The sequence below is a fragment of the Macaca fascicularis genome, chromosome 20 (assembly GCF_037993035.2).
Source record: "Macaca fascicularis isolate 582-1 chromosome 20, T2T-MFA8v1.1".
NCBI lineage: Eukaryota > Metazoa > Chordata > Mammalia > Primates > Cercopithecidae > Macaca > Macaca fascicularis.
In genome coordinates, this window is record NC_088394.1 from 15,349,907 (window position 1) to 15,374,000 (window position 24,094).

General features: G+C 44.6%; 1 protein-coding gene and 1 non-coding gene across 12 annotated transcripts in view; both read left to right on the plus strand.

The window, feature by feature from the left end:
- Positions 1-24,094, plus strand: part of BFAR (bifunctional apoptosis regulator) — a 43,151-nt gene that overhangs the window by 11,890 nt on the left and 7,167 nt on the right. Inside the window, exons 2-6 of one of the 11 annotated variants that reach the window (XR_012429495.1) lie at positions 5,273-5,608; positions 8,695-8,899; positions 10,101-10,270; positions 12,203-12,696; positions 15,338-15,482. Coding sequence is in view for 9 of the 11 variants with exons in the window: in XM_065537311.1 (XP_065393383.1) it covers positions 5,346-5,608; positions 8,695-8,899; positions 10,101-10,270; positions 14,808-14,930; positions 15,338-15,482 (906 nt within the window). In the remaining 2 variants the exon portion in view is untranslated. Of the gene's footprint in view, positions 1-5,272; positions 5,609-8,694; positions 8,900-10,100; positions 10,271-12,202; positions 12,697-14,807; positions 14,931-15,337; positions 15,483-24,094 lie in introns of all 11 variants that reach the window. The other 10 variants (XR_012429496.1, XM_065537311.1, XM_065537312.1 and 7 more) reach the window with 10 other exon arrangements.
- LOC123570697 (U7 small nuclear RNA) lies at positions 4,474-4,535 on the plus strand. The gene has a single exon (XR_006694954.1). It is a non-coding gene; the product is annotated as a U7 small nuclear RNA (small nuclear RNA).

The window sequence follows — 24,094 nt, forward strand, 5'->3', positions numbered from 1 at the left end:
AGACTCCGTCTCAAAAAAAAAAGCTTTTTGCCAAGCGTGGTGTCTCCCTTCTGTAATCCCAGCACTTTGGGAGCCTGAGGTGAGCAGATCACTTGAGGTCAGGAGTTCGAGATAAGTCTGGCCAGCATGGTGAAACCCTATGTTTTTTTTTTTTCTTAAACGGAGTCTTCCTCTTGTCACCCAGGCTGGAGTGCAATGGTGCAATCTCGGCGCACTGCAACCTCTGCCTCCCGGGTTCAAGCAATTTTCTTACCCCAGCCTTCTAATTAGCTGGGATTACAGGCAGCTGCCACCACACCTGGCTAATTTTTTGTATGTGAAATCCTGTCTTTACTAAAAATACAAAAATGAGCTGGGCGTGGCGGCAGGCACCTGTAATCCTTGCTACAAGAGAGGCTGAGATGGGAAAGTCACTTGAACCTGAGAGGCAGAGGTTGCAATAAGCCCAGATCATGCCACTGCACTCCACTCTGGATGACAGAGCAAGACCCTGTCTCAAAAAAAATGAAAAGAAAAAGAATAGTTTTTTGTTGTTTTGTTAGAGATGGGGACTTGCTCTGTTGGCCAGGCTGCTGTTCAGTTGTTCAGTCATAGTTCATTGTAACCTCCAACTCCTGGGCTCAAGCAGTGCTCCCAAATAGATGGGACTACAGATATGCACCACCACAGCCGGCTAACTGTTTTAAAAATTTTATTGTAAAGACAGGGTCTCACCGAGTTGCCCAAGCTGCTCTCAAACTTCTGGCCTCAAGTGATCCTCCCACTCAGCCTACCAATATGCTGAGATTACAGGCATGAGCCACTGTGCCCAGCCTAAAAGAACAGTTTTTGAAGGGGTTATGCGGAAGATTGTGCCCATCCTTTTTTTTTTTTTTTTTTCCGAGCTGAAGTTTCACTCTGTCACCCAGGCTGGAGTGCAGTGATGAGATCTCTGCTCACTCCAACTGCCCCCTCCTGGGATCAAGCAATTCTCCTGCATCAGTTTCCCAAGTAGCTGGGACTACAGGCACCTGCCACCACACTCCGCTACGTTTTATATTTTTAGTAGAGACAGAGGGTTTCACCGTGTTTGCCAGGCTGGTCTCAAACTCCTGACCTCAGGTGATCTGCCTGCCTCAGCCTCCCAAAGTGCTGGGATTACAGGCATGAGCCACCGCACCCGGCCGATTGCTCCCATCTTTACGATCGATCATCTTTTACTGTGAATAAATTTATTAGTTATATTTTTAAAATTTATGTTTATCTTATCTTGACCTAATTATCTTTTTATTGCTTGGATGAGTAACCTCCATTCCATTCTTAACATGGGGCATAAAATGTAGCTGTGTTTATTCCCTGAGTTGAAGCTCTCCCACTATGTTTGGCCACAAGTAATACATCTTTTTACAACTGTATTATGTTTTTTACAATTATACAAATCATACGTTTCCATTAAAAAACAACTTGACAAGGCCGGGCGCGGTGGCTCAAGCCTGTAATCCCAGCACTTTGGGAGGCCGAGACGGGCGGATCACGAGGTCAGAAGATCGAGACCATCCTGGTGAACACGGTGAAACCCAGTCTCTACTAAAAAATACAAAAAACCAGCCGGGCGAGGTGGCGGGCGCCTGTAGTCCCATCTACTCGGGAGGCTGAGACAGGAGAATGGCATAAACCCGGGAGGCGGAGCTTGCAGTGAGCTGAGATCCGGCCACTGCGCTCCAGCCTGGGCAACAGAGTGAGACTCCATCTCAAAAAAAAAAAAAAAAAAACTTGACAAATGCAGGAAAAAAAAAGTCACTCATGACCCTCCTCCATTAAATACACCTACTACTAACTCTTTATCTTCTGGTCTCTATTTCTAGATTTACTTATTTAAAATATGGTGTTTTTATGTAGTATGTAACATTTTGTACCCTATAAAGGGTGATAAAATTCTCTGATCACTGTATTTTAAAAATCAAGTGAATTGGGCCAGGCTCGGTTGTTCACTCCTGTAATCCCAGCACTTGGGGAGGCCAAGGCGGGCAGATAGCCTGAAGTCAGGAGTTCGAGACCAACCTGACCAACATGGTGAAACCCTGTCTCGACTAAAAACACAAAATTAGCTGGACGTGGTGGTGCATGCCTGTAATCCCAGCTACTCAGGAGGCTGAGGCAGGAGAATCACTTGAACCCCAGGAGGCGGAGGTTGCAGTGAGCTGAGATTGCGCTATTGCACTCCAGCCTGGGCAACAAGAGTGAAACTCTGTCTCAAAAAATAAACTAAAAAATAAAATAAAAAGTGAAATGTTACCATTTATGGTAGACTTACCATGTGCCAGGCTCTGTACTAGGCACTTAACTCGAATTATCTTATTTAATGCTGCAAAACTCCCATTGTGGTTAAGTGCTGTCATTGTCCCTCATCTATACGGTGAGCAAGCTGAGCCTCACTGTTGGTAAATGGCAGAGGTGGGGTGAGAACCCAGGCAGCCCAGCCATGGGACCTGTGTTCCTAACCACTGTGCCTCCAAAGCATGAAGCATGAGCCCTTTCCTGTGTGGCCAGTGTGGGTGGTGGAGAGCAATTTTCATTCTTTTCCTTCACAATAGCAAGATTGAGAAACTCACCAGAAATAGTATGAATAATCATTTCTATAGCCCGTATTTACACCTTACAAATTCTGAGCCACTTTCCTTCACTGTCTCTAATCCTCACAAGAAATCTTGATGGTTTGTGTACTGTGACCACCATTTCACAGTTGAGGAAACTTGATCAGAGAGCTCAAGTAACTTCTTTTTTTTTTTTTTTTTTTTTTTTTTTGAGACGGAGTCTTGCTGTGCCCCAGGCTGGAGTGCAGTGGCGCGATCTTGGCTCACTGCAAGCTCCGCCCCGCCGGTTTCACGCCATTCTCCTGCCTCAGCCTCCCAAGTAGCTGGGACTACAGGTGCCCGCCACCTCACCCGGCTAATTTTCTTGTATTTTTAGTAGAGACGGGGTTTCACCGGGTTAGCCAGGATGGTCTCGATCTCCTGACCTCGTGATCTGCCCATCTCGGCCTCCCAAAATGCTGGGATTACAGACTTGAGCCACCGCGCCCGCCCTGGCTCAAGTAACTTCTGCAGAGTCACAGAACTAGTGACTTGGGGGAGTTAAGAGTCTAACTCCAAGATCTTCTGTGTCATACTACTTCCCAATTAAAAAAAAATTTTTAAATATCTTCTAAAACCCAGATTAAAACAAGAAGAGAATGGTCCTTTGTCATTTGCATATTAGTAATGTTAGCATTTCTGTGGCACCAAGCTGGCTGGATCCAGAGTGCACGAGATGCGTTTTGGTGTTGATCTGGGGGGGGGAAGGGTATATTGAGCCTTGGCAGATTTGGCCTGGCACAGCTGGAAAACAAGGCTTCACTCACTTCTTAGAATTGCTCCCATTAGAGCCTCTGAAATCAAATATTTATAAAATAATGATTGCCTAATGAGAAGGCACATTTGTGTGCACAAAAAGTGTTATTTACAGGAAACATATCTGTTGTTACCAACCCCAGACATTTTACCAGGCCAAGAAGCTGGTTTATTTAAAATCATAGACCTGGAAAGGTCTTTGGGAATTTAATTGAGACCAGGCATAGTAGCTCACACCTGTAATCCCAGCACTTTGATAGGCCAAGACCGGCAGATCACTCGAGGTCAGGAGTTCGAGACCAGCCTAGCCAATATGGTGAAAACCTGCCTCTACTAAAAATACAAAAATTAAAGCCAGATGTGATGGCTCATACCTGTAATCCCAGCACTTTGGGAGGCTGAAGAGGGTGGATCACCTAAGGTCAGGAGTTCAAGACCAGCCTGGGCAACATGGCAAAAACCCATCTCTACTAAAAATACAAAAGTTATATGGGCCCAATGGCACGCACATGTAATCCCAGCTACTTGCGAGGCCAAGGCAGAATTGCTTGAAGCTGGCAGGCAGAGGTTGATATGAGCCAAGATTGTATCACCGCACTCCAGCCTGGGTGACAGAGTGAGACTTTGTCTCAAAAAAAAAAAAAAGGAAATTTAATTGAGAATACTGAGATCAGGGAAATTTCATTTTCTAAGGAAGTTAGTGAAGGAGAATGATCCAGAAATGTCTGCCCACATCCTTCAAGTGTATTGAACCTTCCACTACACATATCATTTTGCTTTACTACTTTTGAAAAGTATAACAGATAGGCCAGAAAGAAATTCAGTGCTGATTATGTGGTTTATGGTATGTGGATTTCAATAAATCAAATTTGTCACATTTAAAAATTAGATCTCCAGCCTGGGCAACGTGGCGAAACCGCATCTCTACTAAAAATACAAAAAATTACCTGGGGTCGTGCTGCACATCTGTAGTCCCAGCTACTCAGGAGGGTGAGGTGGAAGGGTCACCTGAGCCTGGGAAGTCGAGGCTGCAGTGAGCTGTGATGTGCCACTGGACTCCAGCCTTGTTGAGAATGAATGAATTAATTAATAAAAGTTAGAGCTTTAGTATTACAACTCCTTTACAATTTGTCTAGAAGGTTTTCTGGTCTTTATCAGAAAGCCTCCCTGCCCCCCACCCCCCAAAAAAAAATTAGGCCGGGCGCAGTGGCTCATGCCTGTAATCTTAGCACTTTGGGAGGCCAAGGCAGGCGGATCACGAGGTCAGGAGATCAAGACCATCCTGGCTAACACGGTGAAACCCAATCTTTACTAAAAAATACAAAAAATTAGCCAGATGTGGTGACTTGCACCTGTAGTCCCAGCTACTGGGGAGGCTGAGGCAGGAGAATTGCTTGAACCCAGGAGGTGGAGGTTGCAGTGAGTCGAGATGATGCCACTGTACTCCATCCTGGGCCAGAGAGCAAGATTCTGTCTCAAAAAAAAAAAAAATTAGGGCTTCAGTAGAATGGCAATACTTTTTTTTTTTTTTTTTTTTGAGACAGAGTATTGCTCTGTCGCCCAGGCTGAAGGGCAGTGACGCGATCTAGGCTCACTGCAAACTCCGCCTCCCAGGTTCATGGCATTCTCCTGCCTCAACCTCCCAAGTAGCTGGGACTACAGGCGCCCACCACCACGCCCAGCTAATTTTTTGTATTTTTAGTAGAGACAGGGTTTCACCGCGTCAGCCAGGATGGTCTCGAACTCCTGACCTCGTGATCCGCCCGCCTCGGCCTCCCAAAGTGCTGGGATTACAGGCATGAGCCACCGCCCCTGGCTAGAATGGCAATACTTTTATATTAACTACTCTTCAAACAACTACTATTTGCTTTATTTTTGTCACTATCTTTTTTTTTTTTTTCTAGATTAATGATGTTTTGCAGCAGTTTTCTACGTCTGAAATTTTTTATGTCTCTGGAACCTAGAATTTGCTAAGAGATGGAGGAACCTCAGAAAAACTATCTGAACACAATGGACCTTGAGAAAGATGAACCTCTCAAAAGCACCGGCCCTCAGATTTCTGTTAGTGAATTTTCTTGCCACTGCTGCTACGACATCCTGGTTAACCCCACCACCTTGAACTGTGGGCACAGCTTCTGCCGTCACTGCCTTGCTTTGTGGTGGGCATCTTCAAAGAAAACAGAATGTCCAGAATGCAGAGAAAAATGGGAAGGTTTCCCAAAAGTCAATATTCTCCTCAGGTAATGCTCAGCCTGTATTGGTAGCACAGATAGCCCATGAAATGTGGTTTCTCTCTTGCTTTTTTGTTTTGTTTTGTTTTAACAGAGATGGGGTCTTGCTATGTTTCCCAGGCTGGTCTCAAACTCCTGACCTCAAGTGCTCCTCCCACTTCAGCCTCCCAAAGTGCTGGGATTACAGGTGTGAGCCACCACGTCCGGCCAATGGGCTTTCTCTTAATGAGAATAGCAGTGTTTGAAAGGTTGCACACTTGGAACCCACTTCCTTGGGGTCATAGTGGATCTTCTGGAATATGAGTCAGGGGGCTCAAGGAACTGGAAATCCAGATTATCTTCCTCATAGGTGACCATGACTTTTTAAATTATTTATTATGAATGAAGGAAGGAAAGAAAGTCTGGTTAGCCGACCATTGCTGCTAATCCTGTCATAAAGTCCAGACCAGTGGCTCATGCCTGTAATCCCAACACTTTTGGAGGCCAAGGCAGGAACATTGCTTGATGCCAGAAATTTAGAACCAACCTGGGCAACACAGTGAGTCCTTATCTCTACAGAAAGTTTTAAAAGTTAGCCAGGTGTGGTGGCACACGCCTGTGCTATGCCCAGCTATGCCAGTGGCTGAGATGGGAGGATTGCTTGAGCCTGGGAGTTTGAGGCTGCAGTGAGCTCACACCACTACACTCCAGCCTGGGCAACACAGCAAGACCCTGTCTCGAAAATAAAAAAGGAAAGAAAGCAAATGGTATAACTGTAAAATTGTGAATAACTGGTTTGTTGCTGATTTTAGTAATCTTCAAATAACCCCAGTTTCAGTTATCACATTAATAGAGTTTCTCATTAATAGAGTTATCTCATTAATACAGTTTCACTGTGTAGCGACACAGTGCCAAAGCCACCTTTCAGATAACTTGTTATTTTCTGCTTCCTTGGTTCATAGTGTACCTGTGAAGGCTCTGAGGCTTAAATCCTCTTCCCGCCTTCTATTGTCTTAGCAATGTGTGTGCCCTTCTTGATTTCAACAGAGTACTAGAAAGTTCCATGAGGCCGGGCACGGTGGCTCACACCTGTAATCCCAGCACTTTGGGAGGCCAAGATGGGCGGATCACGAGGTCAGCAGATCAAGACCATCCCGGCTAACACGGTCAAACCCCATCTCTACCAAAAATACAAAAAATTAGCTGGGCGTGGTGGCAGGTGCCTGTAGTCCCAGCTACTCGGGAAGCTGAGGCAGGAGAATGGCGTGAACCCAGGAGGCAGAGCTTGCAGTGAGCCGAGATCGCGCCAGCCTGGGCGACAGAGCGAGACTCCGTTTCAAAAAAAAAAAAAGAAAGTTCCATGAACCCAATCTTTTCTTTTTCACAAAAGATGTGTTTACACTTTGCTCTTACCTGTCAGTCTTGCTTTAGCTGAAGGTTAAATTTAATCTGAAATTAAAGGAGGGTTCTTTGTGTATAACTGAAAATTTAGAAAGATCCCTACAATTTAAGCTGGTCTTTCTCTTATTACTGAATTTTGCTTTTTTCTCTTCTTATAAACTGATTTTAATAACATAAGATACATATATACGTTGTTTAATATATATATGAAATATTCATATATTCATTGGTTATGTTCTTTGAGACAAAGTCTCACTCTGTCACCCAGGCTGGAGTGCAGTGGTGTGACCTTGGCTCACTGCAACCTCCACCTCCTTGGTTCAAGCGATTCTCCTTCCTCAGCCTCCGGAGTAGCTGGGATTACAGGCGCCTGCTACTAGGCCTAGCTAATTTATTGGGTTTTTTTGGTTTGTTTTTTGAGATGGAGTTTCGCTCTTATTTTCCAGGCTGGAGTGCAATGGTGTAATCTTGACTCACCACAAACTCTCCCTCCCGGGTTCAAGCGATTCTCCTGCCTCAGCTTCCCTAGTAGCTGGGATTACAGGCACCTGCCACACGCCCAACTAATTTTGTATTTTTAGTAGAGATGGGGTTTCCCCATGTTGGTGAGGCTAGTCTCAAACTCCTTCCGTCAGGTGATCCGCCTGCCTTGGCCTCCCAAAGTGCTGGCATTATAGGCGTGAGCCACCGCGCCTGGTGAATGTTTGTATTTTCAGTAGAGACAGGGTTTCACGATTTTGGCCAGGCTGGTCTCAAACTCCTGACCTCACCCATCTTGGCCTCCCAAAGTGCTGGGATTACAGGCATGAGCCACTGCTTAAAAATACTTTTATACCTACATGCATGTGCCAGGCTGGGCACGGTGGCTCAAGCCTGCAATCCTAGTACCTTGGGAGGGCCGAGGCAGGCAGATCTCATGAGGCCAGGAGTTTAAGACCAGCCTGGCCAACATGACCAAAAATACAAAATTAGCCTGGTGTAATGGCACATGCCTATAATCCCAGCTACTCTTGAGGCTGAGACATGAGAATCACTTGAAGGACGCGGAGGTTGCAGTAAACTGAGATCAGGACACTGCACTCCAGCCTGGGTGACAGAGCAAGACTCTGTCTCAAAAAAAAAAAGTGCCAATAGAAAATGCAAGTATTTTCTCACCTTACTGATGTGCTGTCTGCATGGTTCTGCAGTTTACTATTTTAAATCAACTGGTAAACATATATCATCAGGTTGGTGCAAAAGTAATTGTGGTTTTTACCACTGAAAGTAATGGTAGGCTGCGTGCAGTGGCTCATGCCTGTAATCCTAGCACTTTGGGAGGCCGAGGTGGACAGATTGCCTGAGCTCAGGAGTTTGATACCAGCCTGGGCAACATAGTGAAACCCCATCTCTACTAAAAATAAAAATAAAAAATTATCTGGGCATGGTGGTGCGCACCAGCGAGCCAAGATTGCGCCACTGCACTCCAGCCCCAGCCTGGGCAACAGAGTAAGACTCCGTCTCATTAAAAAAAAAAAAAAAGGAGAAAGTAATGGTAAACAACCTAATAGATTGTTTTAAATTTTTTGCTTTTACCCACAGGACTATAATATATTTCTTGTCAATTCTCCTAGGGTAACTATATATTATTAAATATTTACTATCAGGGTTTTTTTTTGGCCTCTAAACATTATATTTAGTCAAACAACTGTCTTAATTTTTTTTTCTATTCTCCATAGGGATGCCATTGAAAAGTTATTTCCTGATGCCATTAGAATGAGATTTGAAGACATTCAGCAGAATAATGACATAGTCCAAAGCCTTGCAGCCTTTCAGAAATATGGGAATGATCAGATTCCTTTAGCTCCTAACACAGGCCGGGCGAATCAGCAGAGGGGAGGGGGATTCTTTTCCGGTGTGCTCACAGCTTTAACTGGAGTGGCAGTAAGTCGATCACTGTGTTCCTCTGTGTGCCCTATACCTCACCCCCCAACCCCTGATTTCCCCTGAAGTCAGTTCTATTGAAATCACTTAAATAATTGATGTGACTCCATGTAATTCACTGCATACATTGAAATCTGCTGGGTTCTATGATTTCTTCAGGAATGTTGCTTACTCAGGTAGATCAGATCATAGTACCTAGTAAATGGAGAAAGATGGTAGAACTGGAATTCAAGACCATGCCTGCCTTGGTAATACAATCTTTTTTTGTCTTTTTTTTTTTTTTTTTGAGATGGACTCTTGCCCTGTCGCCCAGGCTGGAGTGCAGTGGTGCAATCTAGGTAAAAGCTTTCTTTTAGGGAGGTGAAAATGTACTAACACTAGCTGTGGTGATGATTACAGATATTTGTGAACACATTAAAAACCATGGATTGTGCACTTCAAATGTGTGAATTTTCTGTGGATGATCTCTCTCTCTCTCTCTCTGTTTGTTTTTGTTTTTTTTTTTTAAATGAAGTCTTGCCCTGTTGCCTAGGCTAGAGTGCAGTGGCATTATCTTGGCTCACTGCAACCTCCACCTCCCGGGTTCAAGTGATTGTCCTGCCTCAGTTTACTGAGTAGCTGGGATAACAGGCTTGTACCACCGCAAAAGGCTACTTTTTGTATGATTAGTAGAGATGGGGTTTCACCATGTTGGCCAGGCTGGCCTGGAACTCCTGACCTCAAGTGATCCGCCCGCCTCAGACTCCCCAAGTGCTGGGATTATAGGTGTGAGCTACCACGCCTGGCCTTCCTTGGTAATACAGTCTTAAGAACCCATCAGTTTACTAACTTCAAAAGTGGAGACTATTTTCTTTTAAAGTTCTATGCATAAAAATTCTAAATGCGTTTCCAGTAGAAAAGGCACAAGTCAGATATGTTGAGCAAGTTGATGGAGTCAAGGCACCACCTGCTCCCAGGTGCCTGAGATGAATCGTGTTCTTGCCTCTGTGCCCTCACTGCCAGGCAATCAGCAGAGAGAGGCACCCAAGGACAGCTGTGCTCCCCAGCTCTCTGTGGCAGTGGCGTTGCCCTGCTTCTGTGTACAGACTCCGCACCATTCCCTATGAGCTCAGCCTCTCCCTTTCCCTGCCTCCCACCCACATCTTTAGAAACTGGCATCTCTGCCTCTCCATGGTTTAAAGTCCCTGTCACTCTTCCCCAGGTGGTCCTGCTCGTCTATCACTGGAGCAGCAGGGAATCTGAACACGACCTCCTGGTCCACAAGGCTGTGGCCAAATGGACGGCGGAAGAAGTTGTCCTCTGGCTGGAGCAGCTGGGCCCTTGGGCCTCTCTTTACAGGGAAAGGTTTTTATCTGAACGAGTAAATGGAAGGTGAGGAGCAAAGTCTTCTGACACACCATGGACGTTTTAGAAAACAGCTTTATTGAGATATAATCCAGGCTAGGCGCAGTGGCTCACACCTGTATTCCCAGCACTTTGGGAGGCCGAGGCGGATGGATCATTTGAGGTCAGTAGTTTGAGACCAGCCTGACCAATACGATGAAACCCCATCTCTACTAAAAATATTTTTAAAAATTAGCCAGGCATGGTAGTGCACACCTGTAATCCCCATCTATTCGGGAGGCTGAGACAGGAGAATCACTTGAACCCAAGAGGTGGAGGTTGCAGTGAGCCAAGATCATGCCACTGCACTCCAGCCTAGGCAACAGGGCAAGACATCATCTCAAAAAAAAAAGAGAGATGTACAATCCACATAAAATTCACACATTTGAATTGCACAATCCATAGTTTTTAATGTGTTCACAAATAGTGTAATTATCACCACAGCTGATTTTAGAATATTTTCATCACCCCAAAAGAAAGCTTTTACCCTTTAGTCAACCCTCATTTCTCCCCAACCCCCAACCCCTGGCAAACACCATTCTACTTTCTGTCTCTACAGATTTTCTATTCTGGACATTTTATATGCATGGATTCATACGACGTGTGGTATTTTGTGTCTGGCTTTTTCACTTAGCATAATTTTGTTTCAAGGTTTACCCATGACATACCATGTGTCAGTACTTCATTCCTTTTTATGGCTGAATAATAATTCTACTGTAAGAGTATACCGCATTTTATTCATCCATTCATTGGTTGATGGACATTTGGGTTGATTCCATTTTTTGGCTATTATGAATAATGATGCTATGATCGTTCACATGCAGATTCTTGCATGAACATGTATTTTCAATACTGTCTTGGAGTGAAATGACTGAGTCATAGGGTAACTCTATTCTGACTCTATGTTTAACTATCAAACTATTTTCCACAGCAGCTATACCATTTAATGTCCAGGTCATTTAAATTTCTTTGTTGCTTCCAGATTATAAAATTGTGTAAGGAAAAATTCTCTCTAATCACAAGAATAAACACAGAAGACTTTTGTGACCAAATGTATGGGGTTCTCCCACATATGCCTAACAGCAGCCACCAGCTGGATGTCCTCTAATTCAGTTCCCACACTGACTACCCAGAGATACTGTCAGATCCCACAGGGTGAGGGCGCTGCCCCCAAGATTGCCCCTGACTAATTCTAGTCACAAATCCAGGTTTCCACAATTTCTGACCCACCAGCTTCAAGTTGGAGTTCCCATGATTCCCTCTTTGGGTTCAATTAATTTGCAGGAGCAGCTCACAGAACTCAAGGAAACATAACTTTCACTGGTTTATTATAAAGGATATTGCAAAAGATACAGATGAAGAGACATTTAGGGCGAGGTATGGGGGAAAGGGCACAGAGCTTCCATGCTCTCCATGGGTGCACTCCCCCCAGGAAGCTCACATGCTCAGCTATCCAGAAGCTCACTGAATCCTGTCCCCTTGAGTACCTTGTTTTTGGTTTTGTTTTTTCAGACAGCATCTCACTCTGTAGCCCAGGCTGGAGTGCAGTGGCACAACCTCGACTCACTGCAACCTCCGCCTCTCGGGCTCAAGGAGTCCTCCTGCCTCAGCCTCCCAAGTAGCTGGGACTACAGGCGCGTGCCACCACGTCCAGCTAATTTTTGTATTTTTAATAGAGGCGGGGTTTTGCCATGTCACCCAGGCTGGTCTTGAACTCCTGGACTCAAACGATCCGCCCGCCTGAGCCTCCCAAAGTGTTGTGATTATAGGCATGAGCCCCCGCACCCTCCTCATGGAAGATTCTTAAGCCCCACAATCAGAAAGGTAGGAAAAGATTAGAGTGAAAGGAGAGCAGGAGGTCAGATGCCTGCATGGAGGCCTGACATGCCCAACTTTTTTTTTTTTTTTTTTTTTTTTTAGATGGAGTCTCGCTCTGTCGTTCAGGCTGGAGTGTAGTGGTGTGATCCCGGCTCACTGCAACCTCCGCCTCCTGGGTTCAAGCGATTCTTCTGCCTCAGCCTTCCAAGTAGCTGGGATTGCAAGCGCCCGCCACCATGCTCAGCTAATTTTTGTAATTTTAGTAGAGATAGGGTTTCACTGTGTTGACCAGGCAGGTGTTGAACTCCTGACCTCAGTGCTGGGATTACAGGCGTGAGCCACCATGCTCGGCCTCCAACATTCTAACACAGATTGGAATAAGGGATATAGCAGCTATGAGCCGGGAACTATGGATGAAAGCCAATATATAAGACCACATTAATATATATTTATTTTTATTTTATTTTTTTGAGATGGTGTCTTACTCTGTCTCCCAGGCTGAAGTACAGTGGCAGTGATCTCGGCTCACTACAACCTCCGCCTCCCAGGTTCAGGTGATCCTCCTGCCTCAACCTCCTGAGTAGCTGGGATTATAGGTACCTGCCATCATGCCTAGCTAATTTTTGTATTTTTAGTAGAGTTGGGGTTTCGCCATGTTGTCCAGGCTGGTCTGAAACTCCTGACCGCTGGTGATCCACCTCGGCCTCCCAAAGTGCTGGGATTACACGCGTGAGCCACGACATCTGGCAAATATATATTTTTATTTTTAAAAAAATAATATAGAACTATGTGATACTGAAAGTGACATACTCTTGTAATCCTACTCTTCAGAAAACTATCTTGCTAGACTAACCTTTCCAGATGTTTCCAGATGTATTCTTATACAAATATAAATATATAAATGTGTTTTTTTAATTTAAACTGGAAATATGATTGTACTAAACATACAAACCTGTGCTTGTATGTATACGTGTATATATATATTTACATCTATATCCACCCACCCCCTAAGGATGTTACACATAACATCACACAGTGATAAGAGTATCCGCTCTCCCTAATTCATTTGTTTCAGACACCCACTTCACCCACTGCCTGGCTGCCTGACTGCCTGACTGCCACCCCTCCTACTCCAGTGACTTTTTCCCTCCTCTCCACCCAGTTTTCAACACGACTCTGTTTTGAGGAAATGACATACTCCTACTTTAATTAGCTTTATATAGAAATTCACCTCCCCCAAAATTATGGTATAAAAATTTCTCTACCTAGTTAGTACAATGTATTTTTTATTTTTACATAGTTTTCTAGAGGACAAATTCCTGGAACTGGAATTGCTGGGCCAAAGGTAATAAATCTACAAATTTAATAAGCATCACCAAATTACCCATAAAAGGACCATCAATTAACACTACTCAACCAGTAGTTGCATATGCAGCTTATGGTGATGTTTTTCATGATGAATCACTGTGGAGGAGAATTTGTGTTTTCTCTTTTTTTTTTAATTTTATTTTATTTTATTTTATTTTATTTTATTTTTTGAGACAGAGTTTCACCCTTGTTACCCAGGCTGGGGTGCAATGGCACAATCTTGGCTCACTGCAACCTTCACCTCCTGGGTTCAAGCAATTCTCCTGCTTCAGCCTCCCGAGCAGCTGGGATTACAGGTGCATGCCACCACGCCCGACTAATTTGTATTTTTAGTAGAGACCAGGTTTCACCACGTTGGCCAGGCTGGTCTCAAACTCTTGACCTCAGATGATCTACCCACCTCAGCCTCCCAAAGTGCTGGATTACAGTCATGAGCCACCGCCCCCGACCAGATATTGTGTTTTCTGATGAGGAAAGCAGATACAGGATCTCCAATACTTTTTATTAAATTAAATCCCTACCTTAAAACAACTACCGTTTTTTCTTCAAGAGATGGAATCCCTTTCTGTCACCAAGGCTAGAGTGCAGTAGCAATATCATAGCTCACTACAGCCTCAAAGTCCTGGGCTTTGACAATCCTCTTGTCTCAGCCTCCCAAGTAATTAAAACGACAGGTGCATGCCACCATGCCTGGCTAATTTTTTTGGAGAGACAGGGTCTCACTATGTCGTGCGGGCTGGTCTCAAACTCCTGGGCTCAAGTGATCCTTCTGCTTCAGCCTACCAAAGCACTGGGATTATAGGTGTGAGCCACTGTGCCCATCTAAGAACTATTCTTTTTTTTTTTTTTTTTTTTTTTTTTGAGGCGGAATACTCGTTCTGTCGCCCAGGCTGGAGCGTGATGCCACAATCTCTGCTCACTGCAAGCTCCACCTCCTGGGTTCATGCCATTCTCCTGCCTCAGCCTCCCGAGTAACTGGGACTATAGGCGCCTGCCACCATGCCCAGCTAATTTTTTGTATTTTTAGTAGAGACGGGGATTTCACCATGTTAGCCAGGATGGTCTTGATCTCCTGACCTCGTGATCCGCCTGCCTCAGCCTCCCAAAGTGCGAACTCTTCTTAATGTTGTAATGTTTATTGGATTTCCTTCTAATTTTTCCTATACATACACACAGTTTTAAAAATAGAGTAATACGTGAGAGATCAGAGCGTATAACTGAAAGATCAAAGGCTTAGGAACAAAACAGACCTAGGAATGCCTTGAGAAAGTCACCTTATTTCTCTAAGTGAGTTTTCTTTTCTTTTTTTTTTTTTTTTTCTTTTTTTTTTGAGATGCAGTCTCACTCTGTCATCTGGGCTGGAGGCTGGAGTGCAGTGGCGAGATCTTAGCTCACTGCAACCTTCACCTCCCAGGTTCAAGCAATTCTCATGCCTCAGCCTCCCAAGTGCCTGGGATTACAGGTGTGCGTTAATTTTTGTACTTTTAATAGAGACGTAGTTTTACCATGTTGGCCAGGCTGGTGTTAAACACCTGATTTCAAGTGATCTGCCAGCCTCAGCCTCCCAAAGAGCTGGGATTATAGGCATGAGCCACCACGCCCAGCCAAAGCGAGTTTTCTGATCTACAAAAGCAGCAAAATGCCACCTACCCTGAATAATTGTTATACGGATCAGTGATGACTTATGAAAGTATTTACAGATGGTCACTTGTAAATAGTAAGCATTCAATTATTTGCTGCTATTGATGTTGTTAAATGTGAAATGTCTCAAGCCTACAGTATTTATGTTGATAAGAAGGAACTCTTGAGTGTAGAGAGTTTGCTTCTAGTATATAATCGCAAAATAAATCTTCTCCTATCCCTCCACAGGTTGCTTTTAACTTTGACAGAGGAAGAATTTTCCAAGACGCCATATACCATAGAAAACAGCAGCCACAGGAGAGCCATCCTCATGGAGCTAGAACGTGTCAAAGCATTAGGCATGAAGCCCCCCCAGAATCTCTGGGAATATAAGGTGAACACTTTAATGATTTTTATTTTTGTAGGTTTTTTTTTTTTTTTTTGCTTTTTATTTTTATATTTTGTTAATTTGTTTTTTAATTTCAGGATTTTCTTTTTTATTTTTGATTGTTTATTTACTTATTTATTTATTTTATTTTGAGACAGAGTCCTGCTCTGTCGCCCAGGCTGGAGCGCAGTGGCGCAATCTTAGCTCAGTGCAACCTCTGCCTCCCAGGTTCAAGTGATTCTCCTACCTGAGCCTCCAGAGTAGCTGGGATTACCCCACCCAGCTAATTCTCTCTTTCTCTCTCTCTCTCTCTCTCTCTCTCTCCGCCTCCCTCCCTCCCTCTCCTTTCTTTCTTTTCTTTTTCTTTTCTTTTTTTTCTGGCTCACTGCAACCTCTACCTCCCAGGTTCAAGAGATTCTCCTGCCTCAGCCTCACGAGCAGCTGGGATTACAGTTACACGCGACCATGCCCAACTGATGTTTATGTTTCTAGTAGAGATGGGGTTGCAGGATGTTGGCTAGGCTGATCTCAAACTCCTGACCTCAGGTGATCCGCCCACCTTCTGACCTCAGCCTCCCAAAGTGCCGGGATTACAGGCGTGAGCCACTGCACCCGGCCTATTTTACAAACAAATAAGGAAAGAGATGCTTACGTGTTTTGGGGACCTTGAATTGTTGGAATATCACTGGACGACAATTTGTCAATAACATTTCAGTTTAAACCGCATCTGCTCTTTAAGCCAGCATTTCACTCCTTTGCACTTGGAATGGAGGCAGTACAGCATGGTGATCAAGAGTGAGGCTCTGGGCTGGGCGTGGTGGCTCACAACTGTAATCCCAGCACTTTGGGAGGCCGAGGCAGGGGGGATGACCTGAGGTCAGCAGTTTGAGATCAGCCTGACCAACATGGTGAAACCTTATCTGTACTAAAATCACAAAAATTAGCTGCGTGTGGTGGCGCATGCCTGTAGGTCTATTTACTTGGAGGCAGGAGAAATGCTTGAACCTGGGAGGTTGAGGCTGCAGTAGCCAAGATCACACCGCTGCACTGCAGCCTGGAGGACAGAGCAAGACTCCATCTCAAAAAAAAAAAAAAAAAAAAAAAAACAGAAACAAAAAGAGTAATGCTGTGGGCTGGGCATGGTGGTTCACAACTATAATGCTAATACTTTGGAAGGCTGAGGTGAGAGGATTGCTTGAGCCCAGGAGTTCAAGACTAGCCTGGGTAACATGGCAAGACCCCATCTCTACAAAAAGTACACACACAAAAAAAATTAGTTGAGTGTGGTAGTGCCAGCCATTTGCAAGGCTGAGGCTGCAGTAAACCATGATCAAGCCACTGCACTCCAGCCTGGGTGACAGAGTGAGACCCTGTTTCAGAAAAAAACAAAGTAAGACCCTGGCACTAGCCTGCCTGGGCCAGCTCCTTCAAGACACACCACCTGTTGGAACACCAGCAAGTACCTGCGCCTCTCCTTGCCTGTGTCCTCCTGGGTAAATAACCTTAGAGGGTCATTGTGTGACTCCAATATTTGATTAACAGAAAGTCATTAAACAAGTTATTCACTGTAGCATTGTTGGTAATTGCAGGGAGTAGGAAACAACCTAAGTACCCCTCATTAGGAACAAGTTGAATAAATAAGGCACACCCATGTAGGCAGCCACTGGAAAAGGGAACAAAGACTTTGTGTTCATAAGGAACGTTGGGCTCAAGCCTGTAATACCAGCACTTTGGGAGGACGAGGTGGGTGGATCACTTGAGGCCAGGAGTTCCAGACCAGACTGACCAACATGGTGAAACCCCGTCTTACTAAAAATACAAAAATTAGTGAGGTGTGGTTGTACAGCTACTCAGGAGGCTACGGCAGAAGTGCTTGAACTCAGGCGGCGGAGGTTGCAGTGAGCTGAGATGGTGTCACTGCACTCCAGCCTGAGTGACAGAGTGAGACACTGTCTCAAAAGAAAAAAAAAAAGAAAAAATGCTTGTTTACTATGTGCATGTATTACCTTAATAACTAGTTTCAAATATCGTAAAGAATACATGTGGAGTTCCTGAAATAGAATGTTTGTTATTTTTTGTGTTGTTGGTTTGTTTTTTTGTTTTGTTTTGTTTTGTTTTTTTGAAACAGAGTCTCGCTGTGTCGCCCAGGCTGGAGTGCAATGGTGCGATCTCAGCTCACTGCAAGCTCCACCTCCTGGGTTCACGCCATTCTCCTGCCTCAGCCTCCCGAGTAGCTGGGACTACGGGTGCCTGCCACCACACCTGGCTAATTTTTGTATTTTTAGTATAGACGGGGTTTCACTATGTTAGCCAGGATGGTCTTTTTTTTTTTTTTTTTTTTTTTTTTTTTTTTTTTTTTGAGACGGAGTCTCGCTCTGTCACCCGGGCTGGAGTGCAGTGGCCGGATCTCAGCTCACTGCAAGCTCCGCCTCCCGGGTTCACGCCATTCTCCTGCCTCAGCCTCCCGAGTAGCTGGGACTACAGGCGCCCGCCACCTCGCCCGGCTAGCTTTTTGTATTTTTTAGTAGAGACGGGGTTTCACCGTGTTAGCCAGGATGGTCTCGATCTCTTGACCTTGTGATCCGCCCGTCTCAGCCTCCCAAAGTGCTGGGATTACAGGCTTGAGCCACCGCGCCCGGCTGCCAGGATGGTCTTGATCTCCTGACCTCGTGATCTGCCCGCCTTGGCCTCCCAAAGTGCTGGGATTACAGGCGTGAGCCACCGCACCTGGCCTGTTTTTGTTTTTTTGAGACAGAGTCTCACTGTTGCCCAGACTGGAGTGCAATGGTGTGACATTAGCTCACTACAACCTCTGCCTTCCAGGTTCAAGCAATTCTCATACTTCAGCCTCCAGAGTAGCTAGGAATACATGCACGTGCCACCATGCCCGGCTAACTTTGTATTTTTAGTAGAGACAGGGTTTTACCATGTTGACCAGGCTAGACTTGAACTCCTGACCTCAGGTGATCTGCCCTCCTCAGCCTTCCAAAGTGCTGGGATTACAGGCGTGAGCCACCGTGCCCAGCCAAGCTGCCATATTTTTCATAGGTAAATATTTCAGCATTAATCTCTAAAAAAAAAAAAACAAAAAAACTCTTTTTTGAAAAGGAGTCTCACTGTGTTGCCCAGGCTGCTCTCAAATTCCTGGTCAAGCAATCCTCCTACCTCAGCCTCCCAAGTAGCTGGGACTACAGGCAAAGGCTACTGAAGCAGCTACATTGTCTGGGGTAAAAAAAAACTGGGGTTTGTCATCTTGCACCAGGAAAATTTAGGACACAGACACACAAGAGGAGTTGAACAGAGGTTTAATAGGCAAAAGTAAGAGAAAGGAAAACAGCTCTGTCTCTAGTGTGAGAGAGGGGACTTCTAAGAGGAAAAGACTGGTGAGCAGTAGATGTGCTGGATTTTTTAGTCAGGTTTGAGGAGGCGGTGTCTGATTTACATAGGGCTCACAGATTGGTTCGATCAGGTATGATGTTTCTGTAGTACACAGGAAGGGTGGCCACCCCACCCTAATCTTATTGTGCAAATTAACTTTCTGTCACTTTGGCTGGTGCTATCTTGTCTGCTCCTTACTGTACTGCGTGACTGACAAAGAGAAGGGAAGATGGAGCCACTATCTTGAACATGATTGATATGACTGCCAGCATCTATGTTTGCAGTTCCATTTTATAGGCTGCTGTTTGTTAGAAAGGAAAATTATTTGAGGCTGCTATTCATTAAAAGGAAAACCTTACTGAGGACTCCGGTACCCTCACTATCTGCCTAAGTAATTTCTTCTTAACTCCTGTATCACTACCATGTCCTGCTTGAAAATTAAAGACTTGGCCGGGCGCGGTGGCTCAAGCCTGTAATCCCAGCACTTTGGGAGGCCGAGGCGGGCGGATCACAAGGTCAGGAGATCGAGACCACAGTGAAACCCCGTCTCTACTAAAAAATACAAAAAATTAGCCGGGCGCGGTGGCGGGCGCCTGTAGTCCTAGCTACTCAGGAGGCTGAGGCAGGAGAATGGCATGAACCCAGGAGGCGGAGCTTGCAGTGAGCCGAGATCGCGCCACTGCACTCCAGCCTGGGCGACAGAGCGAGACTCCGTCTCAAAAAAAAAAAAAAGAAAATTAAAGACTTTTTAAATGACAAAATTACAATATCACCATTGTACACCCCTCCACCAATTAATTCTGAATTTTTTTTTTCAGAATTAATTGAAAAAATTAATTTTTTAATTAAAAAATTAATTTTTTAATTAAATTAATTTTAAATTAATTTAAATTAATTAATTTAAATTTAATTAATTAGTGCAGTGGCCGGATCTCAGCTCACTGCAAGCTCCGCCTCCCGGGTTTAAGCCATTCTCCTGCCTCAGCCTCCGGAGTAGCTGGGACTACAGGCACCCGCCACCTCACCCGGCTAGTTTTTTTTTTTTTTTTGTATTTTTAGTAGAGACGGGGTTTCACCGTGTTAGCCAGGATGGTCTCGATCTCCTGACCTCGTGATCCGCCCGTCTCGGCCTCCCAAAGTGCTGGGATTACAGGCTTGAGCCACCGCGCCCGGCCTTTTTTTTTTTTTTTTGAGATGGAGTTTTGCTCTTGTCGCCCAGGCTGGAGTGCAATGGCGCAATCTCAGCTCACTGCAAACTCCGCCTCCCGGGTTCAAGCGATTCCCCTCCTCTCCTGAGTAGCTGGGAATACAGGTGTGCACCTCCATGCCCACCTAATTTTTTGTATTTTTAGTAGAGATGGGATTTCACCATGTTGGCCAGGCTGATCTCAAATTGCTGACCTCAGGTGATCCACCCGCCTCGGCCTCCCAAAGTGCTGGATTACAGGCATGAGCCACTGCACCCGGCCAATTCTCTGATATTATTAAATTACTTGTCAACTTTCAAATATCTCACTTTTTCTTTAAAGTAGGTTTGTTGCAATCAGGGTCCAAACAAGGTCTGTCTTTAGTTGTTAGTCTCTTAAGTCTCTTAGTTTATGGATTCTCTCTACCTCTGTTTGTTACCCCACATTTATTTCAACAAAGAAACTAGATCATTTTGTCCCATAGACTGTTCCACATTTTGAATTTAGCTGATTTTCTGTGTGGTGTCACTTAGCAGGCCCCTCTGCCCCCTATATATCCAGAAATCTGGTAGTTAGATCTAGAGACTTACTTTGGTTCAAGGTTGCCAAGACTGTTTCAAAGGTGGTGGTGGTTTGTTTCATTAAGAGGCTCATAACATCCAGTGCTCTCTTTAACAGATGGCAGCAGCCTTGTGATCATGATTGTTTAGATCTGTCATTAGGGTTACAAACCAGTGATAATATAATTCTCTCATTGCTTCTTCATTTAGTAGCTGAAATAAATCTTTTAAGAAAAGAAATTTTTCCTTATCCTTTGATTACCCTGAATATAGTTTGTACCAGAAAGTATGCTTGATGCTTTCCTTTTATTTGTCAGTTTCAGAATAGTGACCTGGTTCACTACTGTCTACTAAAGGTGGCCACTTTCTTTCTTCAGGATCGTAAGCAGGATTTTAGCATTCTTGATGTGTTTCAGTATATTTTAGTGATTATACTTGTTGATGCTCAAATTATCCTTTTTTGAGTAGGAGCCTCCTCAAATTATTTTCTGAGTGGTTTTTTTTTTGTTTTTTGTTTTTTGTTTAATTTAACTTTTTAATTGAGGTAGAATATACTTGCTAGTGAGCCCTCTTTTAAGAGATGGGGCCGGGTGCGGTGGCTCATGACTGTAATCCCAGCACTTTGGGAGGCAGAGGTGGGCGGATCACCTGAGGTCAGGATGGAGTTCCAGATTAGCCTGACCAACATAGTGAAATCTCATCTGTACTAAAAATACAAAAATTAGCTGGGTGTGGTGGCGCGCGCCTGTAATCCCAGCTACTCAGAAGGCTGAAGCGAGAGAATTGCTTGAACCCAGGAGGCAGAGGTTTCAGTGAACCATTGCACTCCAGCCTGGGCGACAGAGTGAGATTCCATCTCAAAAAAAAAAATGATGGGTCTTGCTCTGTCACCCAGGCTGGAGTGCAGTAGCACGATCATGACTCACTGCAGCCTCAAACTCCTGGGCTCCAGTGATCCTCCCATCTCAGCCTCTCTAGCAGCTGGGATTACAGGCACACACCACCATGCCTGACTAATTTTTTTTTTTTTTTAATAGAAATGAGGTGTCATTTTGTTGCCCAGGCTTGTCTCAGACTCGTAGCTTCAAGCAGTCCTCCCACCTTGGCCTCCCAAAGTGCTTTTATTACAGGCATAAGCCACCATGCCTGACCTTAGTGAGTTCTTTTGATGTGACCTCACTGATGTTTGATAGTTTCCCTTCTCATGTGTCAAGATGGTCAGGTTACTCCTGTACCTTTCTTGCCCCAGACTTGGAAATCTGCCATTTCACTAGTTGGATCTTTTCTTAAAATCTTTAGGTTTTCTTAAAATCACTTTAGAAAATATCAGATATAGGCCGGGCGCGGTGGCTCAAGCCTATAATCCCAGCACTTTGGGAGGCCGAGACGGGTGGATCACGAGGTCAGGAGATCGAGCCCATCCTGGCTAACACGGTGAAACCCTGTCTCTACTAAAAAATAGAAAAAAAAAACTAGCTGGGTGAGTTGGCGGACGCCTGTAGTCCCAGCTACACGGGAGGCTGAGGCAGGAGAATGGCTTAAACCCGGGAGGCGGAGCTTGCAGTGAGCTGAGATCCGGCCACTGCACACCAGCCCGGGCGACAGAGCGAGACTCCGTCTCAAAAAAAAAAAAAAAAAGAAAAGAAAATATCAGATTTAAACAAAAATAAAGGGACAAATGTATTCAGAGCCAGTTTCAGTGATGACCAACTCATGGCCATTCCTACTTCCTTACTACCCCTCTACTTACACCCCAAATCCGGGATTATATTAAAGCATACCCGAACATCATCTTATTGCACCCCTAAATACTGTAGTATGCATTTCTTTCTTCTTTTTTTTTTTTTTTTTTTTTTTTTGAGACCAAGTCTCGCTCTGTCACCCAGGCTGGAGTGCAGTGGCACAATCTCAGCTCAATGCAACATCCATCTCCCAGTTTCAAGCAATTCTCCTGCCTCAGCCTTCTGAGTAGCTGGGACTACAAGTGCCCACCACCATGCCTGGCTAATTTTTTTTGTATTTTTAGTAGAGACGGGGTTTCACCATGTTGGTCAGGCTGGTCTCGAACTCTTGACCTCAGGCAGTCTGCCTGCCTCAGCCTCCCAAAGTGCTAGGATTACAGGTGTGAGCCGTCACGCCCGGCTTCTGTAGTACGCATTTCTAAAGAGAAAGAATCTTTTTAAAAATGCAATCATCACACTTTAAAAAAAATCTAATAGCAAGTTATTCATAGCATCAGGTAAGTTGAATGTTTTAACAGTTTTTGTTGAGGTAAAATTGATGTACACCTACTTAAAGTGTATGATGTGATAAGTTTTGACATATGCACACCCATGAAACCATCATCACAATGTAGATGGGGAACATCTCAGTCACTCCCAGAAGTTTCCTCCTGCCCCTGTTAAGCCCTCCCTCCCAGCCCTCCCAATTCCAACAAGGATGCAGTGATCTCCACTGGGCACTGGGGATTTAATTTGCATTTCTCATTTAATTTGCGTTCACATGCTTATTTGCCATCCTTATATCTTCTGTGGTAAAGTGCTCATTTTATTTTGATGCTACTAAGAATCAAATAAATGAATTTTTTTTTTTTTTTTTTTTTTTTTGAGACGGAGTTTTGCTCTTGTCACCCAGGCTGGAGTGCAATGGCAAGATCTCAGCTCACTGCAACCTCTGCCTCCTGGGTTTAAGTGATTGTCCTGTCTCAGCCTCCCGGGTAGCTAGGATTACAGGCGCTTGCCACCACGCCCACCTAATTTTTGTGTTTTTAGTAGAGACGGGGTTTTATCATATTGGTCAGGCTGGTCTCGAACTCCTGACCTCAGGTGATCCATCTGCCTCCGCCTCCCAAAGTGCTGGGATTACAGGTGTGAGCCACTGCGCCTGGCCTTTTTTTTTTTTAAGAGACAAGGTCTTAGGCTGGGCATGGTGGCTCACACCTGTAATCCCAGCACTTTGGGAGACCGAGGCAGGTGGATCACCTGAGGTCAGGAGTTCGAGACCAGCCTGGTCAACATAGTGAAACCCTGTGTCTACTGAAAGTACAAAAATTAGCCAGGCGTGGCATTACTCACTTGTAATCCCAACTACTTGGGAGGCTGAGGCAGGAGAATTGCTTGAATCCAGGAGGTAGATGTTGCAGTGAGCCAAAAATGCACCACTGCACTCCAGCCTGGGCGACAGAGCGAGACTCTGTCTCAAAAAATTAAAAAAATTAAGAGACAGGGTCTTGCTTTGTCGCTCAGGCTGGTCTTGAACTCCTGGCCTCAGGCAATCCTCTTGCCTCCCAAAGTGTTAGGATTACAGGTGTGAGCCACCGTGCTTAGCCTGAGTCATCTATTCAGTTACTTTTATAATAAGGAAGTAAACATTTACTGTAGTAAAACTTGATTTACAAAAGTGAAGAAAATGAAAATGACTGTGAATTCCATGTTAAGAATCTGCTGTAACCATAGATTTCACTGGTTTCACTATTATACTCAATGCAGTACTA